The sequence below is a fragment of the Homalodisca vitripennis genome, chromosome 4 (genome assembly GCF_021130785.1).
Source record: "Homalodisca vitripennis isolate AUS2020 chromosome 4, UT_GWSS_2.1, whole genome shotgun sequence".
Classification (NCBI taxonomy): Eukaryota; Metazoa; Arthropoda; class Insecta; order Hemiptera; family Cicadellidae; genus Homalodisca; species Homalodisca vitripennis.
The window spans coordinates 176,074,325-176,101,369 of record NC_060210.1 but is presented as its reverse complement, the minus strand read 5'-3'; the positions used below and the strand labels follow the sequence as shown (position 1 = coordinate 176,101,369).

At 32.9% G+C, this 27,045-nt stretch overlaps 1 protein-coding gene across 1 annotated transcript in view; it reads right to left on the bottom strand.

The window, feature by feature from the left end:
- LOC124361311 (neuralized-like protein 4) overlaps positions 1 to 27,045 on the bottom strand; it is a 151,121-nt gene that overhangs the window by 113,456 nt on the left and 10,620 nt on the right. The window contains exons 4-9 of the mRNA XM_046815357.1: positions 25,020 to 25,152; positions 18,288 to 18,577; positions 11,800 to 11,945; positions 4,579 to 4,675; positions 2,201 to 2,344; positions 1,776 to 1,934 (exon numbers count right to left, since the gene is read on the bottom strand). Of these exons, the coding sequence (XP_046671313.1) occupies positions 1,776 to 1,934; positions 2,201 to 2,344; positions 4,579 to 4,675; positions 11,800 to 11,945; positions 18,288 to 18,577; positions 25,020 to 25,152 (969 nt within the window). The remainder of the gene's footprint in view (positions 1 to 1,775; positions 1,935 to 2,200; positions 2,345 to 4,578; positions 4,676 to 11,799; positions 11,946 to 18,287; positions 18,578 to 25,019; positions 25,153 to 27,045) is intronic.

The following is a 27,045-nucleotide window of genomic DNA, read 5'->3' as shown; positions in this document are numbered from 1 at the left end:
CAAGAAATTATTGGAATCGCATTTGGTAAAATCGGAAAAAATAATAAATGCGATCGAGATTGTCCCCACTAGTACCGTAAATGGTGAAAAGATATGGGGCAGCTTCCTACTGAAAAACCACCAGAGAATTGGTCAAGTGAGCAAAGCAGTGGAGCCATATGATGTGGTTGTCAAAGTTCAATTGAGTGAATTAGAAGGCAAGATATACATCATGCAGAAAAAATTCAACAACGAAATAAAAAATATATGGAAAGAGGTTTTGAAGACTTCCATGATGGTAGCAACTTCATCTAAAACTTGTATAGAATTATAAGTATATAAAAAACTGCAACCATGCCATTACTCAAACTAACTGGAACTGAGTCTGTACTGACTCTCCATCTAGAACACCCCATCCACTTGGATCCGAACGTAGAGTATTATATGGCTCTTGTTGGATTTTACTCTGAGAACAACATATACAACTTGTTGCAACATGCAAAAGTCTATTTTTGGGATTTGGAAATACATTTCATTCCGAAACCACTGATACTTCAATGTGGTTACTGGACCATTGAAAAACTTGAAAAGAGTTTCAGAGATTACATACAATCGTTGAATCTTAGTATAAATTCTGACGATTTCAAGATCTTTAAAGATGGTGACAAAATATCAATTAATTCTCCAATTAAATTCTACTTGGATAAAACCGTTAGTGATCTCTTAGGTTTTGAAAAATATGATGCAACAAACTTACAAAAAGAATCGTCTTACTTCAACTCAAATGAAAATGTAATTGCATCGAATCCACCGAATCTCAGAGCCGTTGATGTCATCGAGATACACTGCAATATTGTCAACAACAGTCTTGTCAATCATGATGTTCACTCTCACAAACATTTGGAGACAGCAATCCTCTACTCCTTTTCCCCTAATGTACCACACGGCTACAAAATATCTCAATCACCTCAAGAAAAACACTACATACCTCTTCGGAGCGGTTTACGAAAGATTCAACAGATCACAATCACACTTGTAGACCAAAACAACCAACTGCTCCAGAACAACCATGTAAACAACATCGTCTATTTAGATCTGATCAGTAAATCACAAACACATACATACTCACAATTGTGGTAAATAAACACACGCGTGGTGTCGGTGGCGGGACAGCGATGACATGCGTGGTGATTCGCGCGGCGCGGTTCTGACTACCCGTACTCACACTCTTAGTCGCTCTCTAACAATTTTCTGTCCCAGATTCGGTCTCACACGGTTTGTCCCAGAACCGGTCTCGGGTGCGTTGTCCCAGCAACGGCCAAAGTATACTACTTACAGTGTCTGTATTAAATTATTGTTAATTTACTGTAAATGATTTGAGGTTGAATGGTAGAGAGGGCTTGACAGTCTTAACTCCCCGCCTCTTTAATAAGGGCATTTTTAATTTAATTTCAGTTAATATCACAGCTATTTTGTCATAAAATGTTGCTTTCTTTTCTTTTTGTTTTAAGTTTTATTTGTTTTTAGTGAGAAAGTACAACATTTTTTGGCTTTATTGAGATAAGATATGATTTGTGAATACATTGTGGAAACTTACACAACACATTCTGCCCATGAATAGTTTGAGCTTTGATTTCAATTTGTTGATTTTTTATGTATATAACATATCAAAATACATTATAACCTACTACCAAAATATATTGCTAATTCTTACTTTTCTTGTTATAATCTCCAAAACATGGCACTTATGTCGGATTGAAGTTGTTATATTAATTATTAATAATAACAAAATTAACCTTCTGGCCATTGTGAAAGACAAAGTCACTGCAGATAATCCACGAGTCCCGCTTGAGACCTAAGGCAGTGACAGGCAAAGAGAATGTGGCTATGGGGTGTGATGTTACTCCAATACATAAAGACGAGACCCAGTTTGAATTGATGGCATCTATCCGAACCTAAAACAATATAGAATACTTGATAGCATCATCGTCACCAAAAATTAAGCTAAAAGTTGAGTTAATAAAAAACCATATTATTTTCTCAATTTCCAAAACAATCTTTTGTTACTTAGAAAAGCCTTATACTTTGCTTTTTATATCCCCATAAGGATTAGGCCATGTTCAAGATATCTGTTAGATCACAGAAGCTGAATAGAGAAACAAAATCAATAAAGAAAACTGTACTCAATTTTATATTAAAATTCAATTGTGCCATATAGTACCTGAAACAACTGGCCTTTGAGAATCTCTCTTGAAGTGAGGACTACTCCCTGGTTGTAGCTGCCCACTCTCTTTGCTGTCAGTCGACCAGAAGACAACTGTACATTGCGACCCTTGATCTCGTGGAGTTGAAACCAGTCCACTTCCTAAAACCAGTTATTTATGAGCTCACACATATCAATAACATTTATAGGTTCCAATTTATCAGTAATATAAATTTTTTAGAAACTTCTACAGATCGTATTTAGAAATTAACCAAGTGCATTTTAACTTGTATTATGTATGTTAGTTTAATTGGTCTATTATATCATTTATATAACTTTGTGAGTCCTAAATTCAAATTTGAAATGAATCAAATCTATTTTAAATATTATTAACAGACGGTTGGTAACCTAATACAGAATTTTGATTAGTTGCATATTATCTCTGAGCCCCCATTAATCACATTTGATAATAAAAAACACAGATATTTCAGGACAAACTCTTCCAATTAAAAACTATTTCATAAGATCATTTTTATGATACTCATCACAATAAAATATAAGCTTAAACAGAATGAGTCCAAATATCTAAGTATTTTTTCATATTTTCAAATATTCAAGGGCTTTTGTTTATTAACCCTTAGCACTTGGATATAAATATCAGAGATTGCCTAAGAGGTCAGATAGCCACGCAAGTGACTCCCATCATCGCACCTGTGCACGTCAGACACTTTGTTCGAGACGAGTACTCACAAGTCAAGCGGTTATGAGCAATCCCCACCCCTATTGCGGTGCTATACCTCAGATGACCACACTCAAGACCCATTGTACTATGTCGCTATTATTTCAAATACAAAATTAATTCCTTGTCTTCTAGCATTGTTAAGTGTTGCTTTCTATTGGGAAATGTGACAAATATGTAAATCAGTAGTTCACATTATTTTAGATTTATTTAGTTTTATTCTGAATCATTTTATAGTACCATATGCCTCTGCTACTAGTTAAAATTATGATTTACAAACGTACATTTTTATAAACTGTATTATTCTTTAGTGCAAATTTTTTTATTAAACACACACAATAATTTACACTATGGTAATTTGGTTTATGGTATATATACAACATTATTATGGTAATTTCAAATTGAGGCAGGTGAAGCCAATTTAAAGCTACCCGAAAAAACGAATTCGACCTGTCAGTGTTAAGCGGTAAGTAGAGAATTTCGACTGAGAGGGAGAACATGTAGCGTGCCACCAGCGTGGCCTTCTTAGCGATAAGGGTTAATAACTTTTTTTGAAGTGTGTACAAAATTACACTGATGATGTCATGTTTGCTTTTAATGGGTGGAAATTGGGAACATCTGGAGGTACTATGTTCAAAGAATGGCTAAATGACAACCAACATTACTATATAACAAACGAGAATATTATTGATATAGTTAACTGTAAACAAAATTAAAACTAAGACAATACAAATCTTGAAGGTCTTGGAAGTAGTTATAAGTTCATCACAAAGCTAGAAAAGAGCAAAGCACACAACGAAATGTTTCTTCAGTATTGGTGCAATATTGTGGCAAAGAAAAGAGAAAAGAGTTTATAACAAAAATGTATCAAATACTTCTTTCGAAAGTAATAATTTGATTATTATAATTTAATATTAATGATAATATGTTTATTATTTATATTATATGTAAAAGACAATAGTAGAGTAATTTATTGTAATTATATTTTATTCAAGCTTTTTTTTATCTAAGATAAACCCCCATTTAGCTTCGTTAATCAAACTTTTACTGTATGTGTAATTTCATGCCTTAAACAATCAACATCTTTCACTACAAGCAGCAAAAATTAACATAGTAGAATGAATAATAAGTCTTTTGAAATTAGTCTAATCAGGAGGTGTAATTCTTTGTTGAATCAACAAATGGTAAACTTCTCAATAATGTATTTTATCTTTGGATAATCAAAAAATAAAGTAATACAACAAAAGTCAACGAACAGGAATTAAAAAAAAAGTAAGATAGAGGCAACAAATGTATGGCGTCAAGTATCATTACAGTATCTTATTGAAAAGTATATTAATAGAATGGTAGTTGTAAAAATTTAACATTTTTGGCAATATGCTGCTGACAAGTAGCGTCGTCTAAAGAGTTGAGATCAGTGACAATCATTGAAATACTCAAACGATTTCTGAGGATTTATTTCTGAGAAGAAGCATTTTCTAAACTTGCACAATTGTAAAACACAGTCCAACAACAAAATGCATCTACAGAAATATAACTTTAATGTTTCACACAGACCAAATTATAAAGTGCTAACCTTACTTCAGTTAAAGATAAATTGTAAATCAATATTTTTTTTATATCATATCAATTATATTTGTATTATAATCAAACTTACATTTATACAATATTCAGACAGCACATCACCATCTGGAGGTGACTTCTCTGAACTATCTTCCATCCTCTTCATTTCTTCAGTTAATTCTTGACCATCCCTGTTTATCAAAAATATGTTAAATATAATTATTGTGATAAAACTTACTGACTATGCAAGCCATATACTTGGAATCTGCTACAAATTTGCAGTAATGTGAATACTGATGTTATAACTTGAGCTAGCACATTTGGCTAACACATCTTCTAGGATTAATAATTTTAATTAATAAATTTAACAATATGACATCATATATTTAACACCAACATTGAAATTAAGATTACACTATTATTTGCTTCAACTTTTTGCCATTTTGTAATTGAAAAATTGTTTTAGTTTTTTGAAGTATGTTTATTTTACACAAAACACTTTATTAATGGTGATAGTGCTTTGGTTATTAAAATCAAGCTTTTTTAAAGGAGAGGCTATTTTTTAGATTCATTCTGCCTGTCCTCATGGACCACTAGCCTGTGCGAGAATCTTATCAAATTTAAATAGGAGGAGAGATTTAACCAGTTTGTTCTCGAGATGTCATGTGTACAGACAGACAGAAATATAATTTTTCCACTCTGTCAAGTGATATACTTTGCTAACGCTCAAACAAGAAGAGAAATTCAAGGTATTCAGTAAAATATTCTTTGTAAGCGCTAAATGATTGTTGGCTGAGCATTTAGTGATGCCTCTCCAGTCAGTTGCTGATGACGAAATCCTATTTCTGCCTAACTAAACACACAATAACTGACAAATGAGGTCACCTAGAGGGATGAAATTTAGGGTGAATCTCTACCTCTACATCGGTATTGAAAATTATACACATCAGTCCATAAGGAGCCTAAATTTCTGTTGGTCAAAAAGTGACTCTGGTTATATTGGTTTTATGAGCAACCATGTTTGCAATCAGAAAAACACAGATTTTAATGATAAAGAATTTGAGTTAATAGATGATGCAATTGTTCAGATGATCACTGATATAGCAGCTGATGAAAGTGAGCAAAAAATTGTGCTAGGGACTACACAGACAATGACTCACAATGAAGACTACAAGGCAATAGACACAGCTTTACACTATATAGAACAACAAGCAGGAGCAACTGCAGCCAACATTATATTACTTCGACGCTCACAGGACATTGCTGCTCGAAAGCATTCCAATGTGGTGAAACAAATAACTATTAGCAGTTAAAAAAAAATAAAACTTGTCTACTGTACATAGAATTAGATTGTATTTTCTCTTTTATCCTTTTATTTTGCTTTATTAAAATGTAATAATTTATTACTTAACCTACAAAAAGTGGTTTTAATTATCAATTTCCCCATGATGCTCTGTGTAATTCAAGTTTGGTAAGGTAATGTTTGTATTTTAATCAAACATATTAAAAATACTGATTATGAATTGAAATTTGAGAACAGGGAATCAAATTTTTTAAGATTCTGAATCGAATACTGAATCTATTGTTCTGGATTTGATCATCATTACTTACAACCAACATAATAACATTTTTTAATACAAAATTGTTTAGCCCTCATACATAATTGTAACAAGTTATCACATTCTCAGACCATCACCGGGGAGCAGTTCGAGCGCCTGTTATGAAAACACTGAGTTAGTAAGCTGAATGACCTTTGATTTTACAAACATTTCCATTTGTAAAATCTATTTGCTTCATTTTTATAATAAAAACAAATTAATTCGAACAAGTTTAAATGTCAATACTTTGTTTATAACATATTTTTCTTGTTGATCTCTAAGTTTCAAAGTTTATTTTCTTTCATAAAGACTTTTAAAATGATGTGTAATTTGATGGGGTTTACATTTAAAAAGTTCAGCCCAAAATTTGGTATTTTGAGGGCAGAGGTAATCTTGTGATACTAACCAAAAAGTCCAGTTTTGTACCCTACAGTGGTATAGAGTTTGGTTTTATTTATTTGGGTTTATAAAAAAGTTAATATGGGGTATCCATACTTTTTATTTCCACTGCTACTAAAGATCTGTGATTTAAATTAACACAAGAACATTAAAAGGAACGCTATTTCTCTAAAAACTCTTTTACTAAATAATTTACCTGTGTGACAAGCAAAGCTTTAATTCTTTGTTTGAAGGTTATTTTTGACGATGGAAGCATTGTGAAGGAAACAGGATTTTTCCGGACATTTGCCATCGTTCAGTGAAACAAGAAAACAGTAACACTACGTTTCTTGATTCTCGGTACGGACCCGGAACCAGTAAACAAATCAAAGACCTTGAGAGCTTGCATCTTAAGTTAACAAAACACATTAATCATTTAACTTTCTTGCATAAATGTAAGGTTGAAGACCTTATGCTTATAGGATTAACTCTAAAAACTCCTTTTCATAGTAGGAAAGCCAGTAAAATTTTGTCTTCAGCTTCTAAATCTTTACTTAAAGAAAGAATTGCATATCATCATCGTGAAGGACGCCTCCTCCAAAATAGTATTGAGTGTAAAAAAACTGAATTAAAAACACTGATCGGTACAGAATTCAACAACATTCTCGAAAGCATCCAAAATAGATGTATAAAAGTTTCTGAAACAGATAAGAAAAAGAAAATCTCCAAACTGGAAAAAATTAGGCCTAAAAAATGTGATTTGCCCAAGGATGGCAACGTGAATACGGATGCAAATAATAAAAATGTAATCAACCTCTCTTCAAAAATCCTGAATGAAGCGGAAATATCAGTCTTATCCAAGGGTTTAAACTTTTCTGTGGCACAAAAAATCGGTAAAGGCACTGGATTTCATAACTGGAATCGAGTCGGCTGTTTCACAGTTACCTGAGGAACAGGGTGACCGGTTTCGTTGTGAGGCCAGTCTTTTACTCAGAAAAATTCCTCCCACAAAACCCAATTTGACAATAGAGGAGAAAAAGGCCAGGTCGATCCTTGGGAAAGACGACACGGTCAAAATCTTACCTGCCGACAAAGGCAACGCTACTGTGGTACTTGACTCAGTAGCGTATAAAGAAAAGATTGCGGAAACTTTAAATACTGGCAAATATACAGTTTTAAATAAAGACCCGACTGATTCATTTGAACGCAAAGTAGCAAACACCTTAAGAAAACATAAAGAATTTTTTTCAGATAAATTTAGATCTAAATTAACTCCTCACCACTCCAAAATCCCCCATATGTATGGCCTTCCCAAAATCCACAAACCAAACCATCCCTCTCCGGCCCATCATTAGTTCTCGTGATTCACCTTGCAGGGAATTGTCTAAAGTCCTCTTGGACATCTTAACACCATTGGTAGGAAAAACTGACTCTTTCATCAAAAATTCCAGGGATTTCGTAGAGAAGTCAAAATCCCTAAAGTTGACTGAAACTGACAAACTGGTAAGTTTTGATGTCGAAAGTCTATTTACAAATGTACCAGTTCCAGAAACTCTCGGAATTATTAAATCACGTCTCAAAGAAGACCAAACAATAAAGGATAGAACTAAACTTCCCGTGCCAGTAATTATGGAACTGTTAGAACTTTGCACTCAATGCAATTATTTTGAGTTAGAGGGTAAAATTTACCGTCAAGATGAGGGGATGGCAATGGGTTCTCCACTGTCTCCTATTTTCACCAATATCTTTATGGAGGAATTCGAGGGAAAAGCTTTGGCTTCAGCTCAGTTCAAACCGAAGGTTTGGTGGAGGTATGTGGATGATACCTTTGTTATTTTTTCTCATGGTGACATTGAATTAAATATTTTTTTGAATCACATTAATAGTATTTCTCCTTTTATCTGCCTCACAATGGAAGTGGAAGTCCAAAACAAGCTTCCCTTTTTGGATGTGTGTGTATTAAAAGATAGGGATGTCCTTAAGACAACTGTTTTTCGAAAGATAACACACACAGGAAAATATTTAAATTATCAATCCAACCATCAAAAATCTGTCAAAGAAGGAGTAACCTACTCTTTGTTTGATAGAGCAAAGAGCTTGTGCTCAGATAAAGATGGACTAAAAGAAGAATTTAAGAAAATTGAATCGGATCTCAGAAGCAATGGATACCCTCAATTAGTAATTAATAAGTGCAAACGAACCAGAAGAATCATTCCTCAGTCAGAAAAACAGAATTGTGATAAATTTGCATTTATGTCAATCCCTTATGTGCCGGGATTATCGGGATATTGTGGCCTTTAAGAAAAGCTTGACATCTATGTTGTTGAAAATAATTCTTAAGATTACATTTAAAGATTTTTTTCCTTATAAGGAGAAAGGACCCTAAACGTATTTACACTATTCTGTATGAGGCTCTTGCAGTAACCCCTGTAAACACCCAACAGAGTAACTACACTGCAGAATGGCAAACACTACAGTTTTACATTTTGCTTAAAATTGTAAAAGTAGTTGGATTCATATCTATCCAACACACACATCTACATCCAACACATTCTTATCTACATTATGAAATAGATCCCGCATGAGATTTGTTTCTGAAAACTTTATTAACTATACTAATATATGTGAGTAATGTAAAAGACAACTGTCTACGTAAATTATCTATTCAATCAAAAATGTATTTTTTCACTTATAATTTGAAGTGTTAAAAATATTCATGATCTATATAGCTATGCACCAATGTTACAGTTTATAGTGGAAGCCTACATTTTCTTACATTGAGCCTTAACCCATTGGCTTATACATATTTTTACTATCAGATCAACTGGAGTTATCCTATTAAAAATGCTAAAAACGTAAGAGTTTTGTTATATGTTTATAAAAAATTTATTTTTCAAGTTATTTGGTTATATTTTATATCTTTTTGGATTAACATGAAATGGGCTTTAATCTATATATATAAAAATGAATGTTTGTATGTTTGTCCTTTATGGAATCGTGAACTATTGGACCGATCATGATGAAAATTTGTACGTATATGTATTTTTCCACGGAGAAGGTTTATAAGCTATGCCCATCCCTTTCCCGATTCAGGATTCCGCCCCACTGGTTACAGAAATACCCATAAGAAATGCATTGCAGCAAACATATGTTAACGTCTTTTCAAATTTTTAATCAGCTGTTCTTTGTAAACATATATTACACTTATAGTTTTAAAGCATAGAGTAACCTTAAGAGAAACGACAAATTTTGTTTAAACTGTTTTTGCAATCACTGTTAAACATAGACTTTACTATCCAGATAATACAATTCAAATTTGACGTAAAAATTCACCTTTAACTGCAATATTTATTTAATATAAACCATGCTCATGCTTGATCAGAAGAGTAATGCAGATATCATAATTACTATCTTACGTTGGCTACAAATATAAAGAATGTTATAAAATCAACCTTAGTTGTTTTTTTTTGACAGAAGTATGGTTCTCAAAACTCCGTGTGTACATATTCTCTCGATCGAGACAACAAAGCAAGCTCAATCGTGGGCATCGGAGATATAACTAATTTAATCTAAAATTTATTATAGTAAAAAAAAAAATTTACTAAGTAATATAAGGACTTCGGTTCTTAAGATTTGCGTGCGAAGCCGTGGGTAACAGCTAGATAGAGGCAGGAATATGGTACATACCTTCATAATACGCCCAAGAGGCTCACGATGGAACGACTATCAATTATCTCAGCAATGTTTAGAATGTGATAGAAAAAGAATAAGTGAATATAGTGTACTGTTTTCAACGGGAAATTGCGTGCGAAGCCGCGGGCAACTTTTGCAAAAAATTATTGAAATGCGCAGCAAAGCGCGCCGGGCCCGCTAGTAATAAATAGATAGTGATATATTTGGCCATAATTTAATAATAATAATGCTGTACAAACTAAAAAAGTTTTGGAATTTTTTAAATTAAAAGATTTTCTTTACTAAAAAAATATAAAATAAAATACCCCATTGTTGCTTTTATTTTATTTGAAATGTATTTCTCTACCTAGCAATACTAGAATATGTGTATGTATATGCATAGTTTGTCAGAATAAATGTTTTTTCTAAATACTGAAAATTCCAAGAATACTGATTTTTTTTCTCTTGTATTACATTAATATTCTTATAGTAACTTATTATTCATTTCAATTTAAATTAATTTTAGTATTGCAGTTTTTCTTATGTGTTACAACAATATTAGTCTAATTTATACTAACATTTGGTTGAAAAATGAGTTAAAAAAAAATTATTTAGATGGTGCTGTACTTGTCACGGAACGGTTCCGTGATATAAATTTTGAGCCCAGACTAGCTGTCACGGAACCGTTCCGTGATACAAGGCCAATGGGTTAATCAGCTTATATTATATTGAGTCTAAAAAATTCAAGTCTAAGAGTAAATATAGTAAGAATTACATTATTAAGAAAATCAGTTTATATGTTTTATAGTAGAATGTAAAAGCTTGTTTTTATAAAATGTGTTTTTACACTCTAACATAAGACATATAAACTGATTTTCTTAATAATGTATAACCATTTAATGATTAACAACATAATGTTAACTGTATCTAAAGCTCAATAATTTCATTCTTACAGTTTCAGTATTGTTTGTTCACTTCTTTTTATTGTATTCATATGTTAACAATTAATATTATAAAAACACTTTTTTACAAATTTATGATTATTTTAATATAGTAAAGTAGTATTGTAGGCAAAACTTAATTTCCTTCCTAATAACACATAAAAAACCACATCATGTGAACAAGAATGACAAAAAAATTATTATTATAGCAAATGCTAAAAATTATTCCTGTTTGTGTCAACGTAAAGATGAGATCATCATAACGTCAACTGTATTACATTTTTAAAGAGTCGGTTTCTCCCACTTCTGCTGATTAATAATATTTTTTTATTAATATTGTTTTACATTCTTGTTTGCTTAAAGTGGTTCTTTTATTTATTATTAAGAAGAAAACATATTTATTTTCAGTAGCTTTGCACTTTTATGGCTGAATCTCAGAGAAAACTATTTGTTGCCTACATGGAAGCACGTCATAAAGTCTCAATTTTCTCAGAAACGAATCATTCGTGACCCCATGTGTACTATACAAAAAAATGTGTTTTCACATCCTCTATCAACCTTGAAAAACTACGCACTTTTATTGGAATCATCCTGTATAATATAGATGGAATATTGTGCTACTGCATTACATCTGTTTGTAAAATGACAATGGAAATAAAGATGTTATTGATTTGATTTTTTTATATATACAAACTTATTGTAATAACTATTGTATTACATCAATACCTTTTAGTTGGTGGACAAGCAGAACTCAATTCTTCCTCAGGATCAGCCAAAGTAACTTCTCCTTTAATGTTGTTGGACACTTTGCTAGTAACTCTAACTGCTACAGTACCACCATACACATCCAAGATACCATAATGAACACACCACTGAAATAAATAATTAGTAATACAGAAGCAGTTAAATAAAATAATAGTCCGGTCAATTTAGACATTGACTCTTGCAAAAATGGGGGTGGGGGGGGGGGGGGGTGGGGGGGGGGGGGGGTGGGGGGGGGGGGGGGTGGGGGGGGGGGGGGGTGGGGGGGGGGGGGGGTGGGGGGGGGGGGGAGGTTCTTTTCTAATTTGGGTTAAGAATCTAGTTTTTTAATTTGGGTTTAATTCAAAGAAGGTCTTAATTCAATGTCGTCATGTTTTTTAAATTAACAAATAGTTTCAATAATGATAACGTAGTATTAAAAAATAGAGTCAGAATTACGATAAACGCTTATATGTCTTCATTAGACCTTTAGAGAGATTTTTAATCACAATCATATGAATAAAGTATAAACCAATGACAAATGTTTTGTGTGTAGTCATAATCTGTAGTTATGGTAGCTGATCAACCTTTATTACCTATGTCTGATCTTTATGGATACAATGAACTCAGTTTTGCTATATTATACATAACTATGTTAATTCATTTGTTTTATTTGGGAACGTATATATACAGGGAACAGACCAACTGGAACACGTTTGTAGCGGTATAACAAATGAAGATAGAAACTCGTTCCGTAACCCCCTAATTTGTGGACCAAACGGATTTATTAACTTATTTTACCCTACAAAATCGTAAAAGTGGAACTGTGAGCCTCATTTTACAAGGTTTCTTGATATAGATAATTTCAAAACAAATATTTTAAATTTATCTGCTGTAAATTCAAGTTGTTAAAATTAAAAAACAGCATTACAATTTTTATTGTTAATTAATAACTGAAGAACTTTTGAAACTTAAAATGTTAGCCAAAACAGTTGGGACCTACCTTCCAAAGAATAACTAAAAAAGTTCATTCCCAAAAATTTCCGATATTTAAAAATTATTATCATTTAAAAAATTTTAAATGTTAACCAAAAATATTTTATATAACTGTAGGTTTACATTAAACAAATTAAGGTAGTAAAAATTTTGAAAAATGTTGTATTGTTTTAGATGAGAGCACAACACCAACATTCATAATGTTTACTCCATAATTACAGCACATTTCTACTGCTGCATTATTCCATTCTGCTTGCAGGAAATGAATAACACTCCTCAATTTATATTTGGCAGGAGAATCGGTAGAGACGGTCACGTTTATACAAACTTCGATTTTATATAAGCAGTTTTAGTTCCGTACAACAAAAATAACAATTTCAAATGATTTCTAGCAAAAGTCTGTAATATTTGCTACTAATATACAATTTAAATAAATGGTTGGTTTAAACTTAATTTGTATTCTGATGATTATAGCTAGAAATAATAAATAACTCAGTATGATACAAATGTGAACTTTAATGATGATAAATTGACTATACAGGTTTCAATTTTGAAACAAGATGGAGGATACAATAATGGTAAATTTTTTAAAATACAGTTCTTAAATTTTAGGGCAGGGTGGTCGTGCCGGCTTAATGAAATAGAAATATTAGGTATTGTTTTTATAAAAGATATTGCAATTTTGAAAAATGATTTTTTGTTAAATTTTAATTATATTAATTTTCTATTGTTAGCCAAATCGAATGTTCCTGGGTTTTATGTTCTTCCAATGGATCACTGTTAAATTTAAAAAGGAATTTTCTCACCCAATGTCTGTCTTCTGCTTCTGTGTACTTCAGTGATGATATGAATTTAATAAATTAACCTTTCCTTTGAATCAAATACTGCTGAAATATTATAAAATGTAACCAGTTTCTTTATTTAAAAATATTAATCTTGCTTCACTTCTCTATATCCCTCTCTCCTCTAAACTTTTTAAACCTCATGCTCTCTTCACTCTCAACAATCATCCCTGCACACTGTATCACTGACTTTAGTTCACTTTATAACTTTTGATTTTTGTGTAATAAGGAGCAATTTGATTAATTTTGATTTTGTATTTATTATTGTTTGTATTAAAACTTGAGACAATTTGTAATTAATTATTCCTTAATTATTATTACTAATAAATTCCTAAATTAAATTAAATATTGACATGAATGTGAGATGGGTGTATGAAATGAGTCATTACAAGTCCTTCATCAAGCCCACCAACTCCTTATAGGTGCTCAAACTGTTTCCTATTGTTGCCAATGCAAAGCTCCACCGCCGCTGTTTACTGAACGTTGGATTTTTCTGGAGAAATGGATGCAACTGCATTTCTTATTTTTTCCAAATATCCATCTCTAGTAGTTAGTCTTGTATCATAAACCATACACTCCAACCTCTCCCAAAAGTAATAGTCCTATAGGTCAGACCTCGGAAACGGGTGGATAACCGACTGTTGTATCCCCTATCCTTTCAGGAAACTGTTCATTAAGTTTATTACGAACAGTGATATCATTAATGTGGAGGGGAGTCACATTCTTTGTCTAATTTTCGTTTGGAAGACTCATTAGTAGTTAAGCGAGGCATTGTTAAAGAAATAATTGTAGATCTCTATTTAAATTTTTTTCAAAGAAGTGGGGGCCATATCATTCTGTTTCCAAACTATGCCACACTATGTGCTCAGTGTCCAATACATATGATTTGTCTACTGCACATATCCAATGTGGATTCTCAAAGGACCAATAACACATGTTATGGCGATTCGCCTCACCATTACTACTAAAAGTTGCTTCATCATTAAAGAAATCAGGGAAATCATTTATTCATTACCTCTTGGGCTTATAAACCAAAGATGATACGCTGAAGATAGTCATCTTTGCTAAGCTCTTGATTAAGCCACTATTCTTTGGCTTGAGTATTGCTGGGATATTTTGTTTCTAATTGGCCTTACAATCTTCTTACCTTTGTTGTGATTACAACAACACACTTCCAGTTTCTCGAACACAATCATCTAAGCTTTGAAATACGTTTCATTAGTAAGAGATGTCTTTTAAGAAAACGTTCAGTTACAATGTAGCTGCTGCAGCAAAGTTTTGATAACACTCGCTCAAAATCATCAACATATTAAATGCCTCTGATTGGTGTAAACCATTTTTAAATTTAAATAAATAAAGTTACAAGCAAAACAAAATTACTGTAATTTTTGGGTGGGTAATTTTTAGAAACTGAATAAATCTGTTGTAAGAGTAACAAACATCAAAGATAATTCTTCTCATAAAGGTGAGTTAAAAATTATGGACCTCCCCTTAAAATTTTTTTTTCCAACCCAAAAAAAAGGGAAAAAAATTTTTTTTTTAAAAAAAAAACCAAAACCCTTTTTTAAAAAATTTTTAAATTTTTAAAAACCCCCCCCAAAAAAAAAAAACCCCCCAAAAAAAAAAAAAAATTTTTGGGCCCCAAACCCAACCCCCCCCCCCCCCCTTTTTTTTCCCCCCCAAATTTTTTTTTCCCCCCGAAAAAAAAATTTTTTGGGGGGGAACCCCCCCCCCTTTTTTTTTTTAAAAAAAAGGAAAATTTTAAAAAATTTTTTTTTTTTTTTTTTTTCCCCCCCCCAAAAATTTTTAAAAAACCCCCCTTTTTTTAAAAAAAAATTTTTTTTAAAAACCCCTTAAAAAATTTTTAAAGGCCCCCTTTTGAAAAAAAAAACCCCCCCAAAAAAAATTTTTTCCCCCCAAAAAAAAATTTTTTCCCCCAAAAAATTTCCCCCCTTTAAACCTTTTTCCCTTTTAAAATTTTTTAAACCACCCCCCCCCTTTTTTTTTGGAAAATTTTTTAAAAAACCCCTTAAAAAATTTTTTTTTAATTAAACCCCCCCCAAAACCCCCAAAAAACCAAATTTAAAACCCCCCCCCCCCCAAAAAAATTTTTTTTTTCCCCCAAAATTTTAAAACAAAAAAAAAAAAATTTTAAACCCCCCCCAAAAAATTTTTAAATTTAAAAAAAAAACCAAAAAAAAATTCCCAAAAAAAAATTTTTAATAAAAAAAAATTTTTTTTTCCAAAAAAAAAAAATTTTTTTAAAAAAAAAAAAACCCCCCCTTTTTTAAAAATTTAAAAAAAAAAAAAAAAAAAAAACCCCCCCTTTTTTTTAAAAAAAAAAAATTTTTTCCCCAAAAAACCCTTCCAAAAAAAAAAAAAAAATTTTAAAAAAAATTTTTAATTTTCCCCACCCCCCTTTTTTTTTAAAAAATTTTTTCCCCAAATTTTTTAAAATTTTTAAAAATTTTTCCCCCCCCCCAAAAAAAGGGGCCCCCCTTTTTTTTCCCAAAAAAACCCCCAAAAAACCCCCCCCCTTTCCCCCCCCTTTTTCCCCCCCCGGGGGGCCCCTCCATAAAAAGATTTTTTTTTTTAAACCCCCCCCCCAAACCCCCAAAAAACCCTTCCCTTTTTTTTTCCCCCTTTTTTTAAAAACCCAAAAAAATTTCCCCCCCCCCCAAAAAACCTTTAAAATTAAACCCCTTTCCAAATTTAAAAATTTAAAAAAAAAAAAATTTTTTCCCCCCCCCTTCCCCTTTTAAAAAAAAAAATTTTTTTTAAAAAAATTTTAAAAAAACCCAACCCCCAAAAAAAAATTTTTTTTTTAAAAAAACCCCCCTTTAAAAAAAAAAAATTTTAAAAAATTTTTTAAAATTTTTTTAACCCAAAATTTTTAAACCTTAAAAAAAAAAAAAAATTTTAAAAAATTTTTAAAACCAACCAAAAAACCCCCCCTTCCCCAAAAAATTTTTTTTTTTCCAAACCCCCCCAAAGTTTTAAAAACCCCCCCCTTTAAAAACCCCCCCCCCTTTTTTTTTCCCCCTTTCCCTTTCTTTTTTTTTTTTTTAAAAAAAAAAAATTTTTCCCCCCCAAAAAAAAATTTTTTTCCCTTAATTTTAAAAAATTTAAATTTTTCCCCCAAAAAAACCCCAAAAAAAAAACCCCCCCCCCCCCAAAAATTAAAAAAAAAAAAAAAAATTAAAATTTTAATTTTTTAACCCAAAAAAAACCCCCCCAAAAATATAAAAAAAAACCCCCAAAAAAAATTTTTTAAAAAAAAAAAAAAACCCCCCCCCCCCCCCAAAACCCCCCCTTTTTTTTAAAAAAAAAAACCCCCAAAACCCCTTTCGGGGCCCCCCCTTTCCCCCCCTTTTTTTTTAAAACCCCCCCCAAAAAAAAAAACCCCCCCCCCCCCTTTTTAAAAAAACTTTTTTTTTCTTCCAAAAAAAACCACCCCCCCCAAACCTTTTGAACCAAAAAATTTAAAAAAAAATTTTTTTTTTTCTAAAAAATTTTTCCCCCCCTTTTTGGTTTTCCCCCCCCCAAAAAAAAAAAAAATTTTTTCAAAAACAAAAAAAATTTTTAAAATAAAAAAAAAAAAAAAAATTTTAAAAAAATTTTTTTTTTTCCCCCCCCAAATTTAAAAAAAAATTTTTTTTTCCCCCAAAAAAAAAAAAAACCCCCCCCCTTTTTAAAAATTTCCCCCCCCAAAAAAATTTTAAAAAAAACCCCCCTTTTTTAAAAAAAATTTTTTTCCAAAAAAAAAATTTTTTCCCCCAAAAACCTTTTTAAAAAATTTTTTAAATTTTTAATTTTTTAAGGTTAAAAAATTTAAAAAAAATTTTCCCCCCAAAACCCTTTTTAAAAAAAATTTTTACTTTTAAATTTTTTTTCCAAAGCCCCCCCCCCTTTTTTTTTAAAATTCCCCCCCCCCCCCCCCTTTTTCCCCCCCCCCCCCCCCCCCCTTTTTTTTAAAAAAAAATTTCCCCCACCCCCCCCCCCCCAAATAAAAAAAAACCCCCCCTTTTTAAAAAGGGGGGGAATTTTTTTTTTTAAAAAAATTTTTTAAAATTTTTTTTTGGGTAAAATTTGGGGGTTTTTCCCCGGCCTTTTTTTTAAAATGTTTTTTTTGGGAAAAAAATTTTTTGGTTCCCCCGGGGTTTGGGGAAAAAAGGGGTTTTTTTTTTTTTCCCCCTTTTCCATGGGGGGGGTTTCCCCCTTTTTTTTTGGGGGAAAAAAACCCCCCTTTTTTTCCCCCCCCCCCCCAAAAAGGGCCCCCCCCCAAAAACAAACCCCCCCCCCTTTTAAAACCCCTCCCCCCCAAAACCCCCCCCCCCAAACCCCCCCTTTTTATTTAAAATTTTTTTTCCCCTTTTTTTTGGGGGTTTTTTTTAAAAAAAAAGGGGGGAAAATTTTTTTCCCAGGTTGAATTCCCCTTTCCCCCCCTTTTTAAAAGGAAAAAAAAATTTTTTTTAAAAAAAAAGGCCAGCTGTCCTTGTTGCTCACGCCATAGTAAGGTGGCAACTGAAATATCTTCCAGTTCACAAATGACACACCCCTACATTTCTGTATACATGGCTTTATTCACTCACTTAGACAGACAATCGCTCAAAGAGAGTAAGGCTCTTATATTTACATATCCGATTCACTGTAAATCAAATCAAATCTCACCTCGAACAACTGGTCATCTTGTAGAGGTCTGTGGGTCATAACTACACCGTTGTTGAACTCGTCTAGTGGCCTCAGTCTCTCCGCAGTTCTGGAATTGCAGGATAACTTGACTAGGCTACCAGTACGTGAGTGGAAGTGTATCCTCTCTAAACACACTGGCACACTTTCCAACAACAGTTCATCTTGTACATTCATCTCCACATCGAGGCTGGCAACCAGATTGGTCATCACACCTGCCTCTTCTTCTGTTCCCACTAGTGAATTAGAAACAAAGGGAAGTCAAAAGTTTTACAATATATAACATAGTTTGGAATACATTAAAAATACCAGATAGTATAATATAAAATTAGCATAAGTGGTTAAATTAAAATATACATATCTATGTACGGTAATTCAAAATTCAACAACCAAATTTCAGGAATTTACAAAGAGAAGAAAAAAGGTTAAGAACATCGATCTGGAAGTGCATTTAAGGACCATAGAGTTCATTGTAATCTGATATGGCATCTAAAAACATGTTTTATTTTGTTTTTGTTTTATATCTAAAAATGTTTTAAGTGACCTCCTCCTGCCTTAACATAGGCCTCAAGTCATTATCTCATTGAGTTACATACACAATCAAGACAGCCTATTGTAGTAAGTATTGTCTGACACGCTGCTAAAATACATGCACAGAGAGGTACATTATAAACAGAAGTCAAATACATAATACAATTAACCTGTTCCCATACATAAAAGTGCAGAGGGTTTCAATACAGGAGAGCATGTACGCTAAGCAATCGATCCACCTCTTACTATTCAGCACTCAGGAAAATGTACATGAAGGTATCTGTTGGTAGGCAGAGAGAAATGTGTGGGAACACCATCATGCATAAAACACATTTGTCAAAAGAATGCTAATGGCACATCCTCCAAGTAGTATGACAATAGAGTGTATAGGATATTTGTGTAGTTCTGCCCAGTAAGCCTCTCTGCAAGAACACACGGTTCCAAAAAGTAGTCATCTACAATAAAATTCCCACATTTAAAATAGAGAATTTCTGTTAGTAAGGAGATAGGTGCATGAGGAATTATGTCTGTCCACATATGTTGAATATGGGAATCTAAGCGTGTAAATAATACAATAGCTGCTGCAAATTATGTATCATACCGTGCAAGAAGCATGGCAGAAGTTACGTTTTTTAATATAATCTACAGAACACATGGTTCTTACACACAGCAGATAATACGGAGACAGCAGATTTTCTTGTAGCTGCCTCCAGATTGTCACATGCAGCATTTTTGTCTGAACGCCCAACCTGCTGAAAGTGCTTATTCCAGGAGTGCCCCCTGGCAGCTGGTGTATGTGTGAAAGTCCTTTAATTACAGAGGCTGTATTCCAAACTGGCACATCTGTTAATATGCACGGTAAAATTGATGCCCTTTAATGCATTACCATCTGCCAAATCATAAATATAATACATTTTTAAAAGCTCTCTGTTAAAGTACATCATGTAAATAATAGCTACAGTTTAATTCCTGTTAACCACAAAAAACAGACAACATACATACTGCATCCCATACGGCTATATAGCTACTTAATTTCCATGTCAAAACAATACAATACAATACAAATGATCTTTATTGACATAAACATGGAGTACAGTCATGGCGTCAAGAGTTTTTTAAACTTGAGTTGCGTGGTCATCAGTGAGAAGGTCTTCCTATCTGCAGGCATTCTTCAACAGAGTAGAACTCCTTGTCCAACAGCCAGTCAAGAAGAACTTCTTTAAAGTTCCTGTTGCTTTTTTGTTCTTTCAGCGTTGGTGGAAGGATGTTGAAGAGTCTAGCCCCGATATAGGACGGTTTTTTTTCATAGGCAGTCAGGTGATGTGCTGGGAGTCTGTAGTTTAGCTCTGTTCCTAGTGTTAAAAGGATGTGTATCCAAGAATTGGACGAGTCCTTTGTTAACTGCATAGGTTATTACCTCACCGATGTACAGGTTGGCAACTGTCTGCAGTTTCAGTCTCTTAAACACCCCTCTACAAGAGTCCCGAAAAACCCAATTCAGACATTATTCTTATTGCCTTTTTTTGAAGGAGCAGTACCCTGTGTAGATTTCGCAGAGATGAAAAACCCCCATACAGTCAGCCCATAGCGCATTTGGGACTCAAATAGTGCAAAGTAAGCTGTTCTTGAGGTTTCTGTGTTGCTGATTTGTTTGAGTCGCTTAATTACATATAGGGCAGTGCTAAGTTTTTTGCACAGTTGGTCTACGTGGGGTTTCCAATTGAGGTCACTGTCTAGGGTTATCCCAAGGTATTTAGCCTCTTTATATGTTGAGACATTGGGTAGCTCGAGGGCACTCCTTCTTTGTGGGCCAAAGAAAAGTTGCTGTGTCTTCTCTTCGTTCAGAACAAGGTCATTTTCCTGACTATACTGTTTGGCTATACGGGCAGCAATGTACGAGGGGGGTACACCAAAAAAAAACCGGAATTGTATTGCTGGCAGCCGGCAGCGTGTAGTACACATTCCTGCCGCTAGGCGTGTGTCGCGCGCAACCATTGCGAGCTCAGTGACCCCAGTTCCGTTGTCCTAGTGCATTCTGTTCGTTCGTAGTGACTGTTTTCGCTAACCCTGTTTTGTTCTTGTTTCGTTTTTTGTCATGGCAAGTTTAAGTGAACAATGTGCAGCTGTGAAATTTTGTTTTTTACTTGGTAAAAAATGCTGCAGAAACTATTTTAATGTTGAATACAGCTTACAAAGATGATGCTATGGGGAAATCTCAGGTCTACGAGTGGTTCGCTCGATTTAAAAATGGCGACATGTCAATTGAAGACAAACCTCGTTCTGGACGTCCATTAACCTCTCGAACGGACAAAAATGTTGAGAAAATTTCGTGAACTTGTGCTCACCGACCGTCGACAGACAATTGAGGAACTATCAGAGAGTAGTGGGTTAACTTGGAGCTCGGTTCAGCGAAAAAGTTTGCCAGAAAAGACCCGATTTGTGGCAGACTGGAGACTGGTTCTTCCACCACGACAACGCACCGGCACACACAGCCATCTCAGTTAGGCAGTCTTTAGCCAAAAACGGCATGGTTCCGCTGCCCCACGCACCTTACTCGCCTGACCTCGCTCCATGCGACTTTTTTATTTCCACACATGAAAAGAGGCTTGAAAGGTCAACGATTTTTGACAGCGTTGAAGAGGTTAAGAAAAAAAACGAAGCTCGAGCTTGCAGCCATTTCTAAAGATGACTACAAAAAATGTTTTGATCAATGGAAATTACCGTTGGGACAAGTGTATTAGTTGTAATGGAGATTATTTTGAAGGAGATAAGGTTGTATTGTAAAAAATTTGATAATATATAATTTTTATAAAATAAATTCCGGTTTTTTTTTTTGGGTACCCCCTCGTAGGCTTTAATTTCCAGCTCTTTAACATTCTTGTGTGACACAATGAGGGCAGTGTCGTCAGCGTAGAGGAATATTTCACAGTTGTCCTGTAGCGTGGATACGATGTCATTAGTGTATAAAATAAATAGTACAGGGCCAAGCACAGATCCCTGTGGGACTCCTCTTGTTATCTGTGCTTGTGTGGATCTAAATTTTTGACACCTATTGTTGACTACTTGAGTTATTTCAGTCATTTGTGTTCTTCCACTGAGGTAGCTCTGGAACCACTGATGTGCTACTCCTCTTTTAACCACAGGGAAATATATGAGATATGAACTTTGTTAGAGGTAATAAGATATCATGTTCGTGAGATACAAGTACTTAAAATTATAACAAATTAATTTACAAGATTGCTTGTGTAATTGTAACTAATTTTGTACTTTATACAGAAAACAGGGCATCTCAACTTCATGTAATACATACTCAGTAAACTTTGTAAATATGCATTTCCAAACCTTTTAAACACATTACCTTGGAAGAAATAAAAATAATACAAAAAGAAATACAAAAATACAATTTAATATCTTAGTATTCTATTTATAGGGAATGATAAATATTTGTAATTTTGGATGCAGGACATGCGCTTAAATTATATTAGTCAACAGGAATACTCTGCAGTCCAACCAACAGATAACGTTATGCAAAAAATTGTATCAAGACTGTAGGTCACGATATTTTCAAAACTAAGAATCAGTTGGAATCATCTATAAAAAATTATTTCTTTATAACCATTTGGTGTACTGAGATGAACCCGAACAACGTCACTGCACAGAATGACCAAAAGCACAACAAGACATCATGTAGTGTGCACCAGGAAATGTAGGAGACGAGAGAAAATCAATACCAGTACTTCCTGTGGTGTCGAGGCACATCGTCTAAAGTAAAGAGAACTGGAAGACAATTGTCATGAGGGGAAGGGGTAGAGGGCAGACACCTTCTGCCTGTTTTCGTTCTGGATCTCAAAGTCATGTGTGTACAAATATTTTGGCTGTGGTTTGTTTGATTCTTGTTTAGTTGTTTTAATTGAGAGGTTGGTCTCCCTAGTCTATTTAATTATTTAAACATTAATTGCTTCACCTCTGATAATTTTCTTATTTATTTGTTTTTTAAATGTAACTGTATCTCAAAACTTAACTAGTGACCCTCGTAATTTAAAATAATAGAAACTTATTTTTGTATTTCACTTTAGGATCTTTTGGCATTACAAATTAAAAAAAGATAGTAAACCAAAAAAAAATTTAAAATAAAGCCTTATACAAAATTTTAAACAATTCTTTTTTTTTTAATATAGAAAATGTTCCAGAAAAGATTTTTTTTGCAAACATAAAACATTCACTTTCTAAAAATTATTTGTTTTAGTAAATAGTAAAATTCTGTGGTTTTACAAAAAAACACGTATTTACATTCAAAAATTTTTAGACATTTAAAATATGCTTATTATATTTTGAAACTTTCATTCAATATGTTGTACAGAATAAGATTTCTGAAAAAAGTGAATTCTTTTTGTTTATAGGTATGTGTTGCAAAATCCAAGAAGTATGCAAAATATAAAAGAACAAAATACTAGCAACTAGACAAAAACTAGTAGTTTGACATTATAGAAATGCCTCATATGTTTGCAGTGGATGTCTTTATTCAGACTAGAGAGTAATAGAGTTTGATGCAGATGCTTTTGTTGAGGAATAAATTCTGAACACAGTAATGTAATCAACCTTCTTCCCGAACGAAATTTCCCATGTCAGAAGTAGAGGGCAAAATCCTGTTTTTTGCATTCTGTCGAAGTGGACAAGTAGAAATGGCAAACCAACATTTTTTATTGCAACTTTATAATTTCGGTGTGTACTTATTACACATTATTATTCATTAAACGGTACTTTGGGATTATACCGACCACACCCAGACATGAATCGTTATTTGACATTTTGCTTCTACTGATTACTAGATTAGCGTAGAACAATATTTCGTCAATATAAAACAGGAATTGTCTTATCGCAAACCCCTCCCCACCATCAGACAGAGGTCAAAGTCGAGCGGTCTAGTAGATAACGTGATTGCAGAGTCTCGCCGCCCGTTCAGCTGGTGCGTCGCTTTGTTGTACTTCCGTGTTTTACCTCTACATTTCTCCAACACAAAAATTCAACAAAAACAAACATTACCAAACTAAAACTAAACTCTTTATTGAAAAAACACTCAAAACTTGTTTTTATTCTTGATCACACTCCACCACCCAAAATGCGAGTCCCTCCGGCCATCAGCGCGGGCTTCAGCAGCACCTTCGGTTCTGCCCCGCGCTGATGTCAACGAAAGAAAAATATCCCTCGAGATAGTACCTATCAGTAAAATATCAAATTCTAGAGGGGCTGATCAGAAATATAAATTGAATTGTAATGGAAAGGCAATTACGTACCGTGCAAATCATGTGATGCCGCACCCTGCCCTAATCGGGATTATCGAGAAAGATAAGATAACAGCGACAACAATACCGATCACAATACCTGGAAATGCTTGTAATTTTGTAATTTAACAGTTGTTTTTTTCGTTCTATCATGTTTGTTTCTATAAATTTATATTTTTGTGTTCTTCATACTGGTGTGGTCGGTAAAATCCCAAAGTACCCATTAAACAAACCATCAAATTAATCTGAGAGTATTCCAACTAATTTGATATACAACTTAATCTACTTAAATCTAATTTTCGATAGCAAAGTTTCAAGAAAAAGAGACTGGAAAAAACGATTAGTCACTGGTTGTTTAAGAGATCTAGGGTTAAATGTCAAAGAACACACAGGTTATGACTAAACAACTAAGAAGCAAAAATCAGTGGACATGCTGAGTATGTTGACATACATCATGGAATTAACTTATTAGTAATTGGCTAAAAATTAATGAAGCCTATCACTCAGGGGGCTGGAAAAATTTCATTTGTCTGTCTCTCCGCATGATACTTCAAAAACAAAAAGACCTATAGATTTGAAATTTTGCATGAACCTACATTTCTATATAGATGTAGAAATTTCTTTTTCGTATGACTGTCTGTTTGTAAATATCTACGAGATATCTTGAGAATGAAATGAGCTATAAACTTGAAATTTTGCATTTAACCTCAGTAAAGCCTGTTATGTAACATGTGGAATGGTATACTCCTATTTTGTTTTTAGTAAATAATAAGTTTTTTATCACAATAATTGTGCTTACCTTTCTTAAATAAAAATTATAACATATGATAAAAACTGTAATCTTAATAGCACAACTTATACTTACAAATTCTGTTGCCACTGGTAATTGTGACCTGGGCCACTTTCCCATATAAATCAACTACAGCATAAACACTGGAAGGAATATTTTCTGCAGCAACTCCATATGAAACTCCATTTACGTAAAATAACAACTCCCCCTGTAAAAAAATATGAATTATTTATGAAAATAACCCATAAAATGTACTTATAACAAATAATTAAATAGAATTTTGAATTAAATCCTAATAGCTACAATCTCAAGTTAGTAGTGAAATATTCTAAGAATCATCACTTATTTTAAGATACAAAGATTTGACTCATTGATGAGTTGCTTTAGTCAACTTTTATTTATGTTCATAGTACAAGATCCAGTAATCAGTGTAACTCTACTTCTAAGCTTATGTTTACAATCTCTATAGCATAGAATGTTGACACTTCAAAAATATAATGTGATGAATAATTTTTCGTAATTAGAAGGAATGATTATAGAAAAAAGTCCTTTTGAAGAAAAAGAATTTTCAAGTAAAAATAATATGAGAAAAAATTTGTATGTATTAAAAATATTATACAGAGTGCAACAAAAATGTTGGGCTGGCTATGCATTTTCAGATTTTATGTGTGATTCTAAGTTAAAAATGAAGAATAGCTTTTTCAATTTCCACTTTGTTTAGCTGCTAGCCGCCATTTTGTATAACTACTGTCTCTAACACTAGTAAAGCTAAAGAACGAAATTTGGCACATAGGTAAGAGGAAAATTAAAAAAAAATAATTGTGATATTTTCTTTAATATTAAGAAAATGGCGTCTGTTGAAAATTGTTAAAGTCAAATAACAAAAAAACCAGTATAGTTATAAAAAATCTACAAACACCAATTATTTTGAGAATTTTATTGCAATTCCAACGGTACAAGTGTCAACGGAATCCATCAAGGCATAACCTAAACCACTGCAAACATGCTAAATGAACTAAATTTACACCTTCCAATCCCCTGAATAAATAAAAAGGGCACATATTCACTAAGTAGTCTATAGTTTGATCAACTACTCCGCAATTACAGGATCTTTCTTCTGGGAGGTGAAGTTATTTTAATACAGAGGAGTAATATTGTTCATAGCCATTGCAGTCCTAACGTTACACATACTATCCAAGTGGTGCTAAATGAACAAGTTTGATAACTGGAAAATCTCTCAACTATGTCAAATACTAACCAAGATTCAATATTATTCTGTATACAAATATCCTATAATGCATTATTATTACAACATGTGATAACCTTCAGAGTCAGAATCAAATTTCTTTATTTTGTGCTGTACATACAAACAAAAATATTGTCAATATATCAGTCTTAAAAGTATATTCTAATATACAATTCCAATGACACAAAGTAATTGAGTAACCCATATGCAAAACACGTTATTTAAATTTTTTTTCGAAATTGAAATATCGGTATCCCTGAATTCTTCATCAAGACCTATCAGAATATGGTGTTTTCAAGTGTTAAAACCCGCCATTACCGTCTTAAAAACGATATAGAAAATTGGTCAAATTTCCAAAACACGTTATTTCCACTGCATAACAAAAATGCGCCAGTTCCAAAATGCGTCAATTCCATCTACCATTGTTTTGATTTGCAAAGTGCGTTAAAAACTACCAGAGTAACATGGCCATCTCAGAAAACAGATCCAAAACCTGTTATTTCCAAGAGATGTAAAAATACTCTAAAATTTAACTTTTTATGATAAAAATATAGATTATTGTGTGTGTATTTAGATGTTTACTCTATGGCAAACATTAAATACCAATTTTCCCCAATGATTACTATCCAGATGTTATCATCTTTTGTTTTGTTCCCACTTTTTGTCTCTTGCTTTGAGTGAGGTTTTTGAAGGTTATATTGTAAGAGAGTTATCTTTGTCTTTTCTAAGTAAATAATAATTAATTATATCTAAATGCTAAATGGATAGTGAACCAGAAACACACACTGACGACCAAATAGTGGAAACAACTGAAAGATCTAGGAAAAGACTCAGACATTAATATTGACATTAATA